The sequence below is a fragment of the Columba livia genome, chromosome 11 (assembly GCF_036013475.1).
Source record: "Columba livia isolate bColLiv1 breed racing homer chromosome 11, bColLiv1.pat.W.v2, whole genome shotgun sequence".
Classification (NCBI taxonomy): domain Eukaryota; kingdom Metazoa; phylum Chordata; class Aves; order Columbiformes; family Columbidae; genus Columba; species Columba livia.
Window position 1 is genome coordinate 15,054,981 of NC_088612.1, and position 20,841 is coordinate 15,075,821.

General features: G+C 37.7%; 1 protein-coding gene across 8 annotated transcripts in view; it reads right to left on the reverse strand.

Annotated features, from left to right (window-relative positions):
• Positions 1 to 20,841, reverse strand: part of THSD4 (thrombospondin type 1 domain containing 4) — a 310,710-nt gene that overhangs the window by 42,288 nt on the left and 247,581 nt on the right. For all 8 annotated transcript variants that reach the window (XM_065076051.1, XM_065076050.1, XM_065076048.1 and 5 more), the window contains one exon: positions 11,776 to 11,980. In XM_065076051.1, the coding sequence (XP_064932123.1) occupies positions 11,776 to 11,980 (205 nt within the window). The remainder of the gene's footprint in view (positions 1 to 11,775; positions 11,981 to 20,841) is intronic.

Consider the following 20,841-nt stretch of genomic DNA (forward strand, 5'->3'; position numbering starts at 1 on the left):
CTCAGTCTTTTTTTTTTTTATTAGCAGAAGACAACTGAAGAAAGATGGTGTCTGTTTACAATGTAAATTTAAGCTCAAATCAAGCCCCATAGCTTGGCCTTCCTCTACAATAATTAGGCTTCTGAAGGAAAGAAAAAGTATTTTGTAAGGACAATAGAAAAATCAGAGGGAACTATAATTCTGCATATATTAATATATAGCAACCTATCCTAGCTCTGCCAGATGCTTAAGGAAAAAAAATCAATCCCCCCAGTCCCTGGAATATTAACCTAAAAGAGAATGATGAAGTGTTATGACAGAAATTCAACAGTAAACTTATAATTCCACTTACTGAGGAATCTTTATTCTGCAGTCTGACTGAACATCTGCAGACACATTACACACTAAGACATTGTTGCCTTAGGTCCTTACAAGCAATTTACAAGACAAATGACGGGGCCTCTTTTTGCCAATAAAAATATATCTCTTTCCCAAGTTTTCCAAAGCTCTGGTATTGCTTATCATTTAAATGTTCCCATGCTTTGGTTAGAGTCCTCCTGCTCAACAAACAGCCCTGCTCCTGCCCCTCCCTGAGGTTTACCTCCCATAATTCCAGAGGAACTATTACACAGAATTCTTATTTTAAGTTACACTCAGATGTTCCTTGCTCTATATCAACTCCAGATCAAGAGTTTTATAGGTGCGGAGGAAACAGCTGTAGCCTCCCGCCACAGCACTCACGTACGCCAGCTGACAGCACGCTGGCTCAAAGCTCCGTGTTATCTTCAGCAGACGTCCTGGTGTAGGTGGATGAGATGGGCTGAAGTATTAACCTCTTAATGCAGATTAGCTGCAGCTAGACTATCATGCCCTTCATAAATCCCTTTTTCAGCACTTTGTGTTTACTGGTGGTCAACAGACACTCAGTTTTTCTATCTCGGGGTCCCTAAGCCATGGCTAGATTAGCAGTGTGAGCTGGTAACCTTTGCCAAGTGGCTCACTGAAACCAAGTTCATGTTCTCACAGCAGACACTCACCTGACCCAGCCACACTACCAACATTTTCAGAATCACAAAAATCTGACTATAACACAAACATATAAAAGAAATGGAGCCACAACCGTGGGGTAATTACTGCAGCCATGGGTACAAATACAAAAGGAAGATTGGATCCATAAGGCTTCTAAGCAACCAAATTTTTCTGACACAAAGTGTTTGAAGTAATATTCAATAGAAAACAAAGACACTGGGCAGGTTAAGAAATAAAGGATAAAGTTTAATCTCCCTTGACTAACTTAATCACACAGTCTATAAATCAAGTTTTAAATCCCCATATATACTGTGTTTAAGAAAAGACTTGGATTTCTTATGGAATTTAATGCTGCAATATAAAAAATATTCTCTGCAGATGAAATGTCTTTATTGGATCCAACCATGAAGCCACTAATCATGTAGAATTTCTACTGGGCGATTATTTTACTAGAAGAAATTTCTGAAAGGCTAAGAAACAAAAATGTTGAAACCGAGAAGTTCAAAGGGAAATAAGAGAAGCAACAGAAAAAAAAATGATAAAAATATGTTTCTTTTACAGAATCAGACAAAGATGTAAGAACATGTTCTATCTGACTAGATCAAGGGATGCTTAAGGAACAAAGAAAGGGTTTTTTGCTATCCAAAAGAGAATTTTGCTCAGAATAAAATAAGATTAGGGAATCAAAGAATGCTGTACAGAAATACCTATGACAATTGAAACCAGGTTCCCAACCATTTTTTCTTAAGTTTTGTTGTGTAGCATTTGAACAGCTATTTAAATTAGTAACAACCTCTTCTCTTGGCAAGCAAAGGAAGAGATGTGTCTTCATGTGATTTGGGAATTTGCCTATGCATAGTTTATGAATTGGACTGATACTAGTAATTCTTTATGTATAGCTAAGTCAGAGTACAAAACTCATTTTGAATTAAAATGTGTAAGAAGAGAAGTACTGTAAGGTAAGGTGACTACACCTTGATCATAACTTTAAAAAAGAAAATCCTTAGTCAAAGTAGTGTTTACTCCAGGTAGAAAACAACAGAGCAACAAATTACATGTGAGGGACTTTAATTACCTCACAAAACTAATGACTTCCAAGGAGTATGTGGCACTTCCAAAATGGTCCCTTGTTGGTCATCTTAGAGACAAAGGAAGAACAGAGGGAAAGCAGAACATCAGTTGCATTAGTGACTGGAGAAGCCATGTTACCGAATGCTGGTCAGTGCTGTGAAGTGTGTGCATCACAAGATACTCGATCAACACACACTGTTCAGATAGGCTTAGATTTTTTAAGAAGCCTTGAACAAGCCATGTGTTGATAGTCCAAACATTGTGCACTAAGACCAGCATTAAAATGAGTATTTTTATGCAAACTACTTGATGGTTTGGCATCAACTGGACGACAAGAACAATCTAAAGCTTTGAGACCTAAGAAGTTCATACTAATTGGGTTCAGATTAATAAACACTGTTCAAACAGTCCTCTTTCATTTTTTAATACATTTTCTTTGAATTTTGCACTCAAGTTCCTTGGTTCTGTCCAAAACTGGAAACATAAGTATAATGAAAACACTGTGAGAAAGGCTGAAATTAAAGAGTTTGGGGTCTGACAAGAAGCAGGAAACACTGGAAATCTTGCAGAGTCAGTTCTCCAGAGGCTGCTAGGCCGAGGGGGTTTGCAAAGTTCTATAAAAGCAACCAGATTGCTGGGTGCTTTACAAGGCCAACTGAACAACAAGCCTTTCCAAGTGTCCTCTCACTATTTTGCATACTTCTCTTTATCCCTTTCCCTTCCTTTCAAAACAATCTTTCCATATTTCAAGAGGAGGAAAAAACTGTTCCTTTAATACAGAACTTATGAAACAAGCACCTCAGTGAGACTCATTGCTCCTGGCTGTTGTTCAGATGATGTATTTTGCAGGGCACATCATCAAAGCAACAGCAGGCTTCAGCTAGGGCACTGCTGTTGTGATAGCTGCTTTTGTAAGAACTTCGCTTACAAACAAACAGTAAAAAAAATAATAACACCTCTGTCAATTGATGACAGAAGCAAGAAACACAGGAAACGAAATCATGATTGCTATGATGTCCAAAACTGGTCATAACCACTGTCATCAATGAGCAGGTATGAGCCAAAAAAAAAAAGCCTAGCCAATGGGTGCTAGAAAAAAAAAAATTATATTCTTTAAGATGCAAAAAGAAAGAGGAAAAGGCCCAGAGACTGTTTACCTGGAAAAGCAGCAACAGGGAGAACTCTGCTTAAGATCCAGCCACCAGTCTCTCCTGGGCCAGGCACCCAGGCTTCTTGCTCAGCACCCACCGTAGGGCTCTCTCTCAGCAGACCTCCCACAATCAGCAAGCAAAGAGAAACTCCTTTAGAAGACGATAAGTGAAACCACGGATGGCAAGTGACATGCAGAAGACAGATTTGTAAGACGGTGGTGGAAAGTTGTGATACATAAGTTATCTCAGCATTTAAGGCTTAACCACTTGCCTGAGGCCAGGGGAAAGAGTATTTCCCATCACCCAGATGAGTAACATCGTCCACCTTTTTTAAGATCTGCCATCTGATATACAAAAAAGAATAAACCCACTTTTGAGAAAGAACTTCTTTTGTATTTTTCAAAATGTGCCTGGAACCCTACAGACCTCTATATAGAATGTTAGATATTAGCTCACTGTTTAATGAAGCCAGAAGGGAAAAGGTCACCTTGGAATTCCCTATAATAAGATAACCTAGCCAGAAACCCTAAAGTGTAATTACTTAAGCAACAGCAGTACTGAAAAAATATATAGTCAGCAAAGAGTAACGTCCTAAATATATTCTGGTTCAACTACAGGTCATTAGACTAGGTAAGACTCCTGTGCAACTTCAATTCAGTGGAGCTGAATTCATTAACACCAGGGTTGAATTTCATCCAAAGTCTTAACAATGTCAAGGGGTTTAGTAAGTGATCACCCTAGCCAAGTAATACATGTTGGCTACAATACGATGAAAATGTGTCCAGTGAAAGAAACTCTCCCTGCAGAAAATCAATTTGAAACTATTTTAAGGACAATAATTCAAAGGATATGTAAATGTAGAGGTGTGGGCATGAAGAACCAGGCATCCTAGTGATGAACTTCAGGTAAGAAGTGTTAGAAAGACAGCTATTGCACATTTTTATCTGTCTTAGTATACTACCTCCTATTACTTTTTAACTCTTTTGCATTAGAATCAAACTTGTGACAGTCTTTATTCTCCTTGGCAACCTATCTACACATGCATTATCCTCAAACATCGGCTGAACTTCAAAGGTCCAATACTGATACCTATACCTTCTGTGAAGCTGTCTGACCATGTGTCTTCGGTTCAGGATTTTTCTGGTTTGATTCTTTTAAACTCGATGATAAGCTCATACTGTTTTCAAAAATCATTGTCTTGTAAAGGCTTTTACAAGTGAAAGATCCTACACTCTCCCTGGCTTTGTGTGTCCTAGATGCTTATCTAGCACCACAACAGGAAAGGCCTTCCAAATTCCAGAATGGACCAACTCACGTGACAACACATGTGTAACTGGCACCAGCAAGCATAAGCAGTAATCTCAGTTGTCCTGTAACCTAGCATTACCTTGTAGGAAGGAACAGCTTAATAAATAGAATATCATCAATAATGCAATTAGTATACAAAAGAAAGTACAAAGACTGTTAAATGTAACACAGTGAACATTTCATTCTAGCTATGACTTTTTCAATAGGGAAAAACCACGCTCATTGTGACACGAATATGACGCAGAAGGCAAGATCCAAACCCAGACTAACCCAAGCATTCTTGACATAATACGGTTCTAAGTTTTCTGTCTTCTCCAGGCACAAACCAGACACCTCATGCCTCTTCACCATTGTCTTGAATCCTCCAAACGCAACATGTCAGCCACCCCAATTGTGTTCAAAGTAATTAATTATCATGACCCAAAATAAGAGTAGATTGTAGGCCCTGCCTCCACTGAAATTATAGTTTGCAGAAGACTGTGAAATGTTCGAAAATCACTCATGTAAACAAGTTTTGACACAAACAACTAACCACAACAATGTACTTACATTTGGCTTAAAGAAATGCAACCCATTGAAAGTCTCAGGCCAGCATATGTAGTCTAAACACAAATTCTGAAGTGAATCTGTCAGCAGTATGTGTAATATTAACTCCTGAGCACTGGACTGGGTAGTTGCTTAAAAATGCATTTTTGTCTGATTAGTCTCTGAGCATCTGTGCATAAAACAGCAGTCATGGAAAAACATTTTCCTGGATAGGTCAGCATTCAACACTTCAGTACTGAGGCTGTTTGTACATCCATGTTGAGAATGACGATTCTCTTAGTTCACCTGCGTTAGTTTTGAATTAAAACATGTCCATGCAGACAGCAATTAATTCAATTAATTATTAATTCAGATAATCAATACACCTACAACTAACTAACCAATGCTAACTAAAGTGACCTAAGCGAAGTGGAAAAAATCAGAATCTCCTCTGCTCATCAGATCTTTTCTAAAACTGACATAGAATTGAACTTTTTGAGATGGCCAAAATTGGTTAAGCTTCTATTAATGGCCAATTTTGTAGAGTCAGAAAACTTCTAACCAAAAGCAAAATCTGAAGCCCTGCAGGAAAAGACTGAGAGTGAAAACAAGGAGATAAGGCATGAAAGCAAGTAAGTAGTTATCGATATTACCACATTACCATAGGAATGCTTGATTTTGCAAACATTTTCCAAAAAAGCAAGTTGTTCCTCTTTCTATGTAGTATTTCCTGACTCTTCAGTTCAGTATTTAGGAAATAACTAAGCAACAGATTTGTTAAGATTCCTAAACATAAAAAGCATAGTTTAGGAACATTATTCAAAATGTTCTGGTTGAGTTTACACAGAGATTCTAACTGCCTCTTCAGATATTAATAATTTACTCTGAAATTTCCCTATGGTTTGAATTTGCTGTGCTTAATTTCAGTTTATTTAAGAAGTGATTCTTTAAATCTTTTCTTCATAGTTTGGAGCACATCATCGACTGTAGAAAGAAAGGTCTTTGTTGCTTAATTCCAGCAGAGAACACGCAAGACAACCAAGGACAAAAGGTAAAAACCCCAGTTATTCCAGATTCTGTAATTACATAGTTTATGAGTAATGCATTCAGTAAGCTATACACATGAGAGAGATACTCCAAATCTAATGAACAAACTTGACACATATTGGGATGCACTCAATGAATAACACACACCATAGGAAACACAATGTCAAAAGTCCTTGTGGGGGTTTCACAAGTCCATTACAATAAAAAAAGAATCATAGAATTGTCTAGGTTGGAAAAGACCTTTAAGATCATTAAGTCCAACCATTACCTAACACTGTCAAGTCCACCACTAAACCATGTCCGTAGGAACCCCATTTATGCATCTTCTAAACCCCTCCAGGGATGGTGACTCCACAACTTCCCTGGGCAGCCTGTTCCAATGCCTGACAACCCTTCCCGGGAAGAATTTTTCCTAATATCCAATCTAAACCTCCCCTGGTGCAACTTGAGGCCATTTCCTCTCATCCTACTGTGTTACTTGGGAGAAGAGACCAACACCATCCATGCTACAACCTCCTTTCAGGCATTTGCAGACAGCAATAAGGTCTCCCCTCAGCCTCCTGTTCTCCAGGCTGAACAGCCCCAGTTCCCCCAGTCGCCCTTCCTCAGACTTGTGCTCCAGATTACCACTGCAGAGACCACAGAGCAGCACAGCTTTGGGTTGCAGCACTTCATAAACGCTAATGAAAAAATGGCAGATTTTGTTTCTGAATAGGTATGTAAGAATTGTCAGTGATGCACTGGTACCTCTCACTACTTACCTGGCACAGCCACTGAATGCAACACACACCTGAGCACTGTACCACAAGTTTACTATAAGAAGATCCCTTGAATATAAAGTAACTGAGAAAATAGAAAACTTCCCTCCCCTGGCATATTTGTGCATGTTCATTACAAGCCCTGAAAATTCAAACACATATCCTCTCTTCTCCATATTATTATATAGTATCTGTTGTAACTTTTGTGCACAGAAACCCTTAATCTTGTATAATTAAAAAAAGATAAATCATTAGGAGCAATTTTTTAAAATGTATATTTTTATAGTCTATTAAAAATGGATATTTTAAGTCTATTGATCTAATTAGCACCACATGAAGGAAATCAATGAGTTAATTGCTAATATACAAATTATAAAACTTTTAATATTATCATGTGATATAGCAGTGCTTCTAATTATGTTCATCTTCTAAATTCTCTGTTGTAACTCCTTCATTTGCTGTAACTCTGAATCTCTAAACTGATTTCAAAATGTTATTTTAAGCTCAAGAGCTGCTAACAATATCATCCTGAGACACACTGTTTGAATGTTATTTGCTGCAGGGAACACTGAATCAAAGTATTTTTTAAAGAATCTTTTCACAGCATCTTTAGTATCAGCCACTGTTGTTTTCATATGATGAATTCCTTAAATCCACATTCATGTTCAGGCAAATCACTATTCAAAAGAATGCTATTAACATCTCTTGGACTGTGGACTTGGTTTAAAAAAATGTAAGTCCTATTTTAATCACAAACACTGTATACTGGTGTGTGCTAATAGAAGATGCTAGAATAGCAGAGTACCATTTTGCAGAAAGCAGGGAAAATGGATTAGATCCAAGGATCTCCCTATGTCATTTAGAGACTGAAATAACTTAATTCCATGCAAACAACAACTGAAATACATAACACAGTTCCCTGAAGGAACTGTAAACAGCTTTACAATTAGCAATGAAATAATAAATTCTGCTATGAGACATCTTTGTAGTAAACAGCACGCAGGTAAGGCACAAAATGTTAAGAGAATTGCCAAAACTCTAATGTAGATACTTTCCTTCCATGAGCTCTCTCATGAACCCCTCCTGCCTCCGCGGCCGGCAGCGCCCGGTCCCATTTGCAGAACTGCACCTCAGTCAAACGACTCCAGACTCAGACACCTGCTCTACACAGAAACTGTTGCTTGACTTATAGAATATTACCAGATTCTTTCCAAGTAAGAATAAATGCATTACACAGGGTAAGTGTATTTCAAAACTAATACATTTTCAACTGTTTTATCTTCCACTCCTGTATAAAGCTAAAATTTAATTATTATTGATACCTTGCTCCTGTCATATTGTCTTGCTGTTGAGGCTACAGATATGGATAACAACAAGCTTCTTTGAATCAGGTTCTCAAGATTCAACATGCAAAAAGCACTTTCTAAATAATCACTTCAGATACCTGTAATTTGACTTAAAAACTTTGCCATTATCTCAAATCCCAATCCCAAAGATGCTAAAGTATTTATACTCAAACCCACACGTTTTGCAGCTTAAGTGCTGTAATGTACTGGTCCCATTTAAGGTATTATGGTCCTACTTAGTTCAGAGGCAAGCTTCCCATTTCAGGGTATGAGAACTGGCCAGCTGATGATTACCAGTGGGATAAAAAGTATGTCTGTCTCTTTCTGTACAAGACCAGCACGTGACAGAAGTGCTTTGCCAATGGAAAAGTCTGTCCAAGGTCAGCAGTTCTGTTGCTGAAAGGTCTAACACATTAGCCAGTAGGAAAATATTGCCGAAACCTACTTGGAAAAGCAAGTAGTTTTGTACATACCTCAGGACTGTACAGCCTGTAGCATTGTTTACACTTTAGACAGAGTCTAAACCCAAATTGTAATACATAGCTTTTGCTTCTTACTGTAAAAAAATACTTGAGTAAATACACAGACTGATTATTACATTATTAATAGCTATTATTTAGCAGTCCCAAACTGGAGATTGCTTTCTTTCTGAATACACACACGAAAAAATACAAGGTGTTTCCCGGGGAATCTCTGATCTGCCTTATGGGTCTATTAGAGGTAGTTCATTTTGGCTCATTAAGAAATACCAATTAAAGTCACAGGCCATTATCAATTTGACTGTTAAAAAGTTTTCCTTTATCATGTTGATACTCTCCCCACTGTAAAGATCTTCAAGAAACAGAAAACCTAAAGGATTTTTACCGCATTGGCATGAGGGAGGGGGGGAGTGAGAATAAAACATTATGTTTGTGCTGCAAGAAGTTAGTTCATTTGAAAACAGGAGAACAGTCAAAAAAACCCACACCACTAACAAAAAAAAGTAAGTAAACCAAACCATGTTGTAGAAGGTTTTTAAGGTATACACAAATAAAATAGTATCGATCACTAGATGCACAAGAAATCTGGTTGTTTTGGTGAGAAGTTAATTACAAAGTTACATGACCAGCCAGTTGAACAACTGAAACAGTCTAATAATCTATTCTGACTACTCAGATAATGACATGTTCCAGAAATGTCATTGTTTCTGGAATTAAAACATTTCATATACCACTGTCATGTTTTTTCTTTTAACAAAACTTCGTTGTTTTCAAGTAGCAAGAACTTAAAAATTAAGTCTGCAATCATTCCAGCTTGTGTGCTAAACCCAAAAATGTCATACTTCAAGTCGGTGAAACTTAATAAGCTACCATCATATTCAGCATAATCATCAGAACCATGCTTCTATGCTTTTTATGAGGGTCAAAGGTTTTGCAACAAGGAGCAATAGATCACTACAAAATAGTTTACAAAAGCAGTATGGAGAAGCCTTCAAATGTCTGGATGACTTTCAGTTGAGTTTGAAACTCTTTGGGCAAGAAGCCTCACATTCTTGCCTGCTTTTTTTCTAGAACCTCCTGATTTTACAGAAATAATTCCTTGTGGAAACATACTTTCCTGGTTGCTCATTTGCTTAGTGCTTTTGGCAAAGCAGTGAAAAGGTGTGGAGCTTTGTAAAAACTGTGTCATGAAACCACACAGAACTCAAGACTGAACAGAGACAAACAGGATAACTCGGATTCCCAGAAACATCTGCTGTCATCTTCTAATAAAAATTTAGTGACCTTGAGCTGACTTATGATTTTGCATTGAAGAAACCGCAAAATGTGCAAACTGAAAGGAAAACCAAAAGCACTAACTTCCAGTCCTTGCAACAAGAAGAATGCTGCTTACAGGCAGCTCTGATGGCTACAGCTGGATGATGACAGAACATGGACAGAACACGAACTTCAGTTTTGCAAAGCACTCAGCGACATGCTTAAAGGAACGGCTGCTGGGTTGTTTTTCTTGTTGCTGCTGCAGCATAATTATGAGTTTAAGATTTTTTAAATTATTTTTAAATTTCAAGACTTCTGCTTATTACTATAGAGAAACCTGTAAATACCAGATCTGAGTTTTCAAGCTTCCCAGCTCTGCCAGTGTTACGTGCTGTATAAAAATGTGCATGTCTACATACTGCCGCTTTATCAGTGAGAAACTTGTGACCACCAGTATGCCAAAAACCAACCTCCCAGTTACCACTTCACTTGTTCAATAAATTGCTTGATACATCTTTCTCTAGTTTCAGCTTTCTGATCTGTTAGAACATGTTCATTCCTGTCCCAGTACAACTCACCTGCCTCAATAAAGCAAGTTTATTGTGTAACAGTGTAAGCAGAGAGGCTGTAATCCTTCTAGTTGGAACGACAGCCTCAAGAATTCCTAACACGGGACGGAGCTGGTAAAATTAGCAAACTAAATCCATACCAGGAGCTTTAAAATGAAACATATGAAATGGATAAAAAAAAAAAAAAAAAGATGATAGCATAAACCAAAAGCTCAGGGAACAAGGAGAGAAGAAATAGCATGGGAAAGAAAAGCTTTGCCACTTTCCCATACATGCCAACAGCCTGGTTATTTTTAAGCAAAAAATGTTTTCTGTCCAGCCCATCACAAAAATGTTCAAGTGGCTCAGGCCATTTTCAAATAGTTCGGGGAATTTTTCTGCCAGCTGTTTTCAGATGCTGGCATGTAAATCTGACAGAAAAATTATATTCAGCTACATGATTTTATTTATTAGTAACACATCTACTTTCACTGTCCTGTCAAGTAAGTTGGACTCTCACCCATTTTCTATTAAATATACATCTATGGAAGCTCTTTACTTAGAATTGCTGGTTTATTTTGTCAGCAAACAAGTCAGTGTTGATGGATGCTATACAAACTGTTCACATGAAAAATGAATGTTAGTATATATAATGTATCAAAAATGCATTTGGGTAAAACCAGGACAAATTAGAACTGATAAGATCCTGCTACAGCGCTTCATTTTCTTGGACTGTGGGTAGCTTATTTCTTCACCTTTGAAGAGTCACTTTTTTCGTTAAATGTTGGAGTTTACAGGGTATTTCAAAAAGATGGACCTAATTTGAAATCTCTCTGCTTTGTAATGGGGTCCAATTTTTTGAAACACCCTGTACATTACAGTTCAGACTGTTGCCCATAGAACTAGTTACAGAACTAGTTACAGCTCCGGCAGGAATTAAGGAGAAGATTTGTGACCTCTCAGAGAAGTTTAACAATGTGGGAAGTATATTCACCACGGTAGAACCAACTAAGAGGAAACACCAAAAGCCAAGTCAGACAGACAGGGAAATAGATGGTAGTAGGTCTATGGTGTTTGCCATGCAAGATCAAGCCAAAATTATAAACTGTCAGTTAGTTCTGATCAAAACGTTTGTTTAATGATTCCTTCCGCCCCTTCTCCTCTCTTGTTCTTGACATCTATTTCATACTGTTTAGAAGGCCTTTCCTGGCATAACCTTCCCTTCCCCAGTTGTACTAGCGCACAAAGAATGCTTTATTCACTGAGGTGCAACTTACCCAAATAGTTGTTGCTCTTTGACATCTCAGTAATGTTGATTTTAGTAGCTCCTTCCGGAATTTCCACTATCTTGTGGTAGCCCAGATTTGTTAGTGTGTGTTTGAAAACTCCAGACACAACCTTGCAAGCAGTGTTGTCCCCTCCACATATTCCACACTTGTCAATCACCTTGTCTGAACCCAGATAGTCGTCACAGCCAATGCTCTGCAAAATAAAATAAGATTTCTTTTTCCAAGATCTTGCAACTGCAGACTTCAGACATAACAACAAAGGACAGCATGACTTTCAGAGAACCTTCAATCCCGAAAAGATTTTGTGAATTAGCATTTCAGCAGTTTCTCCCTTGTTCTTCAGTATGCAAAAAGGCAATAAAACCCAGAGGATTCACAGACTTGGGGATTTCAAGTTAGCCTACAGGTTTTTACAGACTGTCAGCAAAAATACAAATGCAGTAAAGAACACTAAAGCATTGATCATTGCTGATTACACCCTCTTCAGCTGAAAGAAAAAAACAACACAGAACAGGTAGCTGCTAGTCAGAAAAGAGGTGAGGAGCTGTAATTTTGTTGTGATTCAAAATGGGCTTCTTAGAAATGCAGAACTACTTTACATATAAAATGTTGTCTTAACCTCCTCTAAAATTGAGCACTGAGGCTGCTCTCACCAAGAGAGGTTTCTAAAAAGTCTTTCTACTGCACCAAGGCAGTTACTGCATCTAGACAATCCTCCTGTTCACTGAGTAGCTAAATTTTCAGCCCACTCAGTAACACCCACTTGGACAGGACAGTTTAAAAGAATATAAAATAATTTAAAATAATGTAAATTAAAGGGCAGAAAAAAATGTTACAAATTTGACACAAGCCAGAAAAAACCCTTTCCAACTTACTGCACTCTAAAAGTGCACATACAGTAGGACTATCTCCTCTTTTACAGAAACATTTTTGTCCATTGGTCTTGCTGGTTTGTATTTATAGACTGAAGATAACATTTATGATGAACACTTACAATTTACCTATATGATTAACTGGCACAGGCAAGAAAGAACTTTTTGTTCTTATTCAGATAAGAATGAAATATTACATGAGCCAGCAGAACAGAATCCTATCAATTATTTTATAAAATGTAGTAATCTGATGGAAAATGTTCAAAATAAATGACAGAGTATTGTTCTACTATTTCAAATTGTCAAAAAAACTTGCAAATTCCTGCAAAATTCTGGATGAAAAAATGGCTACCAATTTCTTTATGGTCTTTCCTGGAAGCAAACATCCAAGTAAGAGGGGAAAGAGAAAGAGTATTTTGATACCACAAACTTGCATCATAGGGAGTGTCTTGAGCCTTGTCATCACTCTATTTCTTTCCTATTCTCAATATTAACTCTTGGTTCTTGCTGCGAAAAAATGTTCTAATGTGCAAGCCAGAGTCTGTGTAGTTCCAATACAAATATTTAACACCCAACATCTTTTTAATGACTATCCAAGAAACACAAATAAAAGCATCTAACTCATCACTGCCAGGATCATATGAAGCCTGACAACGGTACCTGTTTGTAGTCAGGAAGCAAGAGGATGAAGAAGATTCCCCAGCACTCTTTGTTTCACAGTGCGATAACCTGATAACTACAAATCTGTCCACCCTGTCAAATCCAGTGTGAGCAAATTGTTGTGTGATTTCAAAGAGATTTTGGATTCAGACAGGAACACTTCATTTAACATCTTGCATTTGCGTTGCTTGGTAGACACCTTAAAATCATGTACAAGTTGTATTTTTGTGTTTTGCCTCAAAATGCATTTTATTGTTAGCAAAGTAATGCATTTGCTTAAACACAGGAACTACACGTGTCACTATACCAAATCACAGAATATTATTTCAGACCTGCTAAAACAATTTGAAAAATGTGAGCGATCTAAAATTTAAAACTGCTGTACCCAGTGACTGAGTAATCTCTGTGCTAGTCCTCCTGGAAGAATATTTTGCTGAGAGTATTTTCATTTTCTCTACCATATATTTTTTGGATGGAAATGTAGTGGTACTTAGCATCAGCCTGTGTTATACAGTGACTTTCAGGAAATTTCCACTGCCAGCAAGTTGTTTTATGGAGGAAATCCTTTCAAGTATGAGGTGTTATACAATATGAATTGCTAGCATAAATGGTGGTCTCCATCATTACCGAGTCCAACACAAACTAATACAATTTTCTTCCTCTTAGCAAATAAAAGAGTATAGAGAAAGTTGTGTTTTATTCATTCAGATCATAATGTGGAACTAGTGTGGGTCAGTCTGAACAGAACTCCTGTTCACAGAAGAAACACAACCGATCACTACAAATGGGTTTCTTGTGGGGGGAATAAATAGCAAACCTGTTTTAAACTCCCACATCTTTCTTAGTCAAATGTTAACTGACATATTAATAGAAAACGGCTGTCAATCTCTGGCTGTACTACTTGGAATTCTTCCCATGTAGGGTAAAAGGAGCCTGTGTCACAAAAAGTGCCTGTAATGTTTAAATGCTCTTTCACAGAAACGACTGAGAAAGATACAAAGAATGAATTACTGGAGACAAGGACCTAATAATCTGAAACCACCCACTGACAATGAGGAAAAAGCCACAGAACCACAAGTACATAAGTAACATAAATAGTAATACTATAAGTAAATAACACAAGATAATTTATATAACAAAATAAGTACTATATAAATGGTCTAGATTATGCAGAGTGCACTCCTGCATGCATTTTACTTACCAACAGAACAGTTATTCAGCAATAAATTACAATTTGGCAAAGAAAAACTAATTTTTCCTGGGGTGTTTACTGAGGCTTCCATGGAAAGTATGTGCTTTAAAGATGAATACTGCATAGGTTTCAGAAGAAAAGGCCAGTTATAACTAATATATTCTAGAAAACCTTTACATTTGCTTAATACAGTTTAAGCAGACATATACAAATGACTGTGTACTCTCTAATATTTCCAGATCCAGAAAGGATATCACATAGCGAGCCTGTGTTCCACGGGAATCTCCCTTTCTAACTGTATGAAGCATAGATTTCTAGTACTGACAGGTCATGACATACTGGATCAGACACCTACTCTGGTCCAGGACTCGGTACTTATGATATCCTGGGCCTTGGTCCAGAGTCATTTTGGGAAGATGAAAGAAACACCTTTCTGGCAAGCTGATTCTGTTTCCTTTCTGCTTTTAAACAGCTGCTTGAAGCTGTGCAGAGGTCTGGAATGGTAGCCATCCTTGTAGAACCAGACTGGTAAACGGAATTCACCCAAATTAACCAAAAACATAGAATCCACGTAACTGTACTGAACAGATAATTCAGCTTCCCCCCCCCCTCCCCGTTATGGGTATAAATTTAAGAAATATCACCTTGCTATTTGGCTAACATAAATTCATATAAAAATATGAACCAACTTCTAAATTCTCTCATGATGTGGTATTAGTTTTGTTACATTTAAGCATATGTGTACACAGCAAACAAATTCCCTTACCCCATTGTGTAATACACTGTGATACACCAGCAAGAAAAAATGAGATTAAGAGTGATACAAACTGGAACCCACTGTGAGTTTTCCTTCCAATTCTTGCTGTGGAAACACAACTAAGTCTTAACTATGTCAACAGATATAAAAATCAGAAGTTTTGCTAGATAAGCAGATAGGTCTGAGATCTCAGACTCTCTCCTTGTACAACTCTGCAAGCTTGAGATGTAAAGTGGGTGCCAAATAAATTAACATCCAACCCAACAGCCCAGTAAACCCTCACAGTGGTGAAATGCAGCCTCGGTCAAAGAAGAATTCAGAGCTCTTTTTCCATCATATAATACACATTTAAGGAATCCAAAAGCAGATACTGCTTTTCGAGCCACCTCACCTACAACTTTCCTACTATGAATGTACAAATATTAGGACTGTGAATAGGAGATGAATGAGAAGACAAAGGTAAATGCATTCTGCCCACCAAGTGGCTTTGGACAGGACTACTGCAGTTCCTTGGCTACCAATATGAAGAGGTCAAGAACACATCAGTCCCTCTGAACATTTTCTTGCAAAGTGTTGTTTCTTAGAAGAGGTACTTTTGACTTGCATTATCTACATGTTTTCTGTATTGCTCAACTATTTTGCAAAGTGGTTCAAGAAACTCTAAGTTACTAGTTAGCATAAAATACACTGCTCAAGAATTACAGCCAACTGTATGCCAAAATTAATTTAAATAAAAACTCTTGAGAGAAACAAGGGACAATCTGGATGAAATATTCAGTGGTGGACTTAATAGGGATTTCGGACTATGTATACAATAGAACAGGGCTGGTGCCAGGCATCTGAAAACATGAAGTGCTGATCCTTGAAATGGAAAACAGATGCTACAATTCCAGTACTAAATGATTCTATTAAAAATTGCAATTTATGTGGTAGAGTGGCATAAGTAATAAAACATGACAATAACTCGCGTCCGTTGCTTTAGCTGCTTTGTATTATCAGGTAGGAAAGCCACAGCTCTGAGTTGCACTGTATTATCACCATTAACTTCAAAAATTAGTTATATTGACAGTTAGCTGCAAGTTACAATACATAAGTAATCTGGAGCCTAGGCATCCATGGGGCTGGAAGACAGAAGAATAAAAAGTTTAACAGAAGTCATACATAAGTCAAAAATTCTAAGAAAAGGGTCAGGGCCAGTTATGGACATACCACAGCTGATCCAGCTGCTAACAAACATGTTATAGTTATATATGCTAACAAACATGGCCTAAAGCACCACTAAAGACGTGGGTGGCAGAAGAATACCTGGCTACTGGTAGGACATTTGCTTTACCACTGTATATTATCAATAAATCCTAGTTCTACTAATTGCAGAGGCTACTGCTAATTAAGTTTTATATGGTACTGTCCTATGAAACAGAGCTTCTTGGGACCACCATACCTGCTGTTCAGCTTGAGCAATACTATAATACATCTCCAACTTGGTATCACTGATTTAGCCACCAAAAAACACACACTCTTTCATCTGCTCTGTAGGATAAACAGAACTACTGAGACTAAGTATTAGCATTGTGGGTGATTTCTGGGGGTTAACTACAAGAGATGATGTCTTTATGTTACTGCTTCTCCACTCTATGTTCTGACAAACTTGGTACGTGAGTCTTACAGCATGGTATAATGTAACAGTATCAGAACTACTAATACTTCCTTTCTCAAACTTCTGGTCATCCTTCCAAAGTAGTTTAACATCCTTTGACAGTGAATCCAACAAAAATAATGAAACACCAAGACGATTAAAACTACCTTTGCTAGGAGATAATATCTTTTCAGTATTCTAATTTGCATTTTATTTTTTCCCTTCTATAACGTATCATATTGTTCACGAAAATATTTTGAATATATTAGGATTTAAGCTTTTGTTGTGGTTTAACCCCAGCTGGCAACTAAGCCCCACACAGCCACTCGCTCTTCCTGCCCGCTGAGGTGGGGGAGAGACTCTGGAGAGTAAAAGTGAGAAAACTCATAGGCTGTGGTAATGACAGTTTCATAGGTAAAGCAAAAGCCGCTCACACAAGTAAAGCAAAACAAGGAATTCATTCTCCACTTCCCATGGGCAGGCAGGTGTTCAGCCATGTCACAGTAACATTATTCTCTTCTTGTCAGAACTCATTTAAACAAGCCATCTACAGAATCAATTCAGAATGATATGATTTTTTGAGAAGATATTTACTAGGACTCATTTAGGATTTTGCAAAATTTAAATTTAGGCTTCTCATTGACATTCAGATAAGGAAAACGGATTGAATGGGTTCTAACTACATGTCTTTGTTAATTAGGTATCACACACTCTGATCCAAATGTCAGGAGTCTGGCATTTCCACCATTCATGTTGTAAATCTGCATATATTGCACTATAAAGAAACATAAATTTAAACCAAGCCAAGATAAAGCACAGTTAAAGACAGACTGGTACTGAAATTATTATTTGAACTTCGTCCATTAAATGATGCAGAAAAAAACAATGAAGAGAAAATCCTTTAAAGCTGACATGTGAATAGACAGTAACTTCAAGGTTATGTGGTAGATGACTCAAACATGGTTTTCTCAGTACATAGATATTATTTTCTTTTTGTGCTTCTAAGATCCATGAAAAGACTTGAATCTGTTTTTTAGAAATCTTTTGGGTTTTTTCTGGGTATCTTGTTATTTCTGTAGCTTACTGTATTTTCTTGCAATTGCACCTGAGTAATCCATTCCAAGGATGCGCACTAGCAACTTCCAGCAAAACAGCAGCACAACAGAAAAAAACAAACAACAGTTATTGTGCTCTTCATCCATATAAACAACAAATGGAAATAAACAAAATGTCTGTGTTTGTGTCTACACAGCTACACACCTGCCCTGAAATGACCCTTATTCTGTCATGCCTGCACTACAGGCTAAATAGTCTGATTTCTTTCCTTCCTAAAAGGAGGAATTGACCCATAACAGATCAGCAGTGATACACGTGATGAGTTGTGCAGTTGCAGCTTAGTTTCCGTTTGCAGTTAGTTTCATCTGGCTTTTCCTTAAACACTAAACATTCTCCTAAACATGTTTATTCAGGTCTACCAAGAATATGCTTGTTCTAGCACAAAGAAATCATTCCCAAAATCTGGGATCACGCTAAAGCTGAAGGTCAGGAAAGATGTCACAATAAGCTAGAAATACAGCAACGATTTAACAGAAAAAAGGAAAAAGCTAAGACTCTTAAGAGATAACTAAAGTGACTCTTAGAGCCACTTACAGTGAAGTTGAAAGGTGGTAAAAGCACACAAACAAGACAATTTCTCCACTATTCTTGGTTATTTCTACCAAATGCTAGAGCCTTACTCACTCCTGCTCTACATCATTAATGGTTCTGCTGTTAAGAGAATCATCTTTGACCTTCTTTCATCCTCCTTTTAATAAACAGTTTCCTATATTCTAGCCAAACTTCTAAGGCAGTCTGAGCTTTTCTTGCTATGTCAGATATTTTCTCCATATACAGTCTGATGTTTTTACTTGCCAAGCCTTTCAAGCAGGAATGGGAAGATGTTATCTTAGTTCAACCGGTAATGAAATGGACATAATAGAACATGCACATTACAAACTTAGTATTGCCCCCAGGCCACTGGGGTGAGGTCACCATTTGTATGATATGTAAAACATGCTCCCAATAGCTGACATGCTAACTTAGAGACCTCTTCACTGACCAGGAACATAACTCACAACACTCACAACAAAGTCCTAACCAACACAGAGATGACGATTAAGTTGTTCAAGAGCCACAAATTAGTCACCCATGGACACAGAAAAAGGGGTGTATAAGCAGCCACCTTTTCACACTGTTTTTACATTTGGAAGGATAAGATTCCTAGAAAAACCTGCAGTCACACTGGAGGTCTGTGGAAGAACCCCAAACTCCTGGCAGACCTAAGTCCCAGACCACGCCTCCCATTATACCACTATTTTCACTTGGCATCCTGTATCCAAACTTGAGCGGCTATTGATGTGTCACTCCTCAAGGAAATTCTTTTGCAAATTGAACCAAGTTAGAAACTCTGTTGATGCAGAAACCAGGAAAGAAGTCTCGTTTTCCCTAGCACTGTAGGGCCAAGATGGTTATGGGAATGCAAGACTAATTCCCTTCTGGTTTGTGCATCAACTGGATTATTAACCAGACTCCAACTGTAGAACAATGACCTGTATGAATGACACTTCAATAGCAGCTTCACTACATTTCTAATGCTCCTCTAGTAACTTGTATTTTCTGCTTCTACAAACATACAATGAACAAGATAAATTTCTCTATTATACCTTACAGAAAAGGCAATGACAAATACTTTAGAGGAAGCTCTCCTTCCAGTATTTAAAGCTCAGAACACGCTATGTAGATTTCTGCTAAGTTCACTGAAATCTGTAGGAATCTTTGGAGCTGAAAGAGTCCTGAGGAGGAACAGTCACCTAGCAGCCACAGAGCTTCCCCTCTCAGTGCTCTCTTGATCCTGAGAACATTTCATTGTACACTCCATTTTGCCGCTTTTTTCTATAAGCAACATCTTGTTTCTCACTGCATCAGGGGTAGGGTGGGAAGAAATGATTCAGTCGTAGCTATTCCTTTCTTCTACCATTATTGCTGCTCGCTGATACACTAACATTCTTGAAAACACTAACAGCTCAACAGTGTTCCTGCTCTTTTCTTTCGGCTGCTAATGTAACATTTCCAATGGATACAGAATACAGGGTGATCTAGTTACCACAGCTTAGTAATGTTTTTGAATATGTACACAATCTTTTGTGTTTACAGAAAATACCTGAATCCCACCATTCAAACTGACTGCAAATGGTTACAGAGTGGCTGGGGTAAAGGAGAGGAAGACAATGAGGAAAAACGTAAAACAGAGCCCAGATTTAAGCTAATTAAACTGCAGTTTCTTCTTTGTGAATGTAATTCTCCTAATATTTGCTCAACTTAATGTATTGGTGAAACAAACAATATATGCTTCCTTGTAGTGCAATTGTGCTAAAAGATGATGCATTACCATCATATAATACATCTCACTTCGTGACCAAGGTCTAGACACACTCAGGTGAGCGAATGCAGCAGGTTTTTGAGCCAAGAATACCCAGGGAGCTTTGAAAGGATTAGTAAGACTGTTTTCTTCTGCATCTCTTCTAACCTCCCCTTCTCCCTCCAGTTTTATAAGCATAGTATATGCGCAGCAAGTGGTCAGATATTCCAAAATTTGTCCAACAATATCAACTTCATGGAGAAACATATCTGTATTATATTAGCTACTCAGTGAAATCAGTGGAAAGGCTTCCTTTGAAATCAGTGGGAGCTGGGCCTAGGAATTAGCTCTAGTCTCCAGTGAAATGCCATCTACAAAAGATACATGAGTAACTATAATTTATCGTTCTTGATTAACCAGGAATAGCTTGCTGGAATCACGGTTTACTTCATGGCCCTTTGTAAGTATGGAGGATTTTCAACTTCAAGTTGTGGGATTCATAGTACCACAAATGCAGCATTATTAATGGCCTTGCAGAGC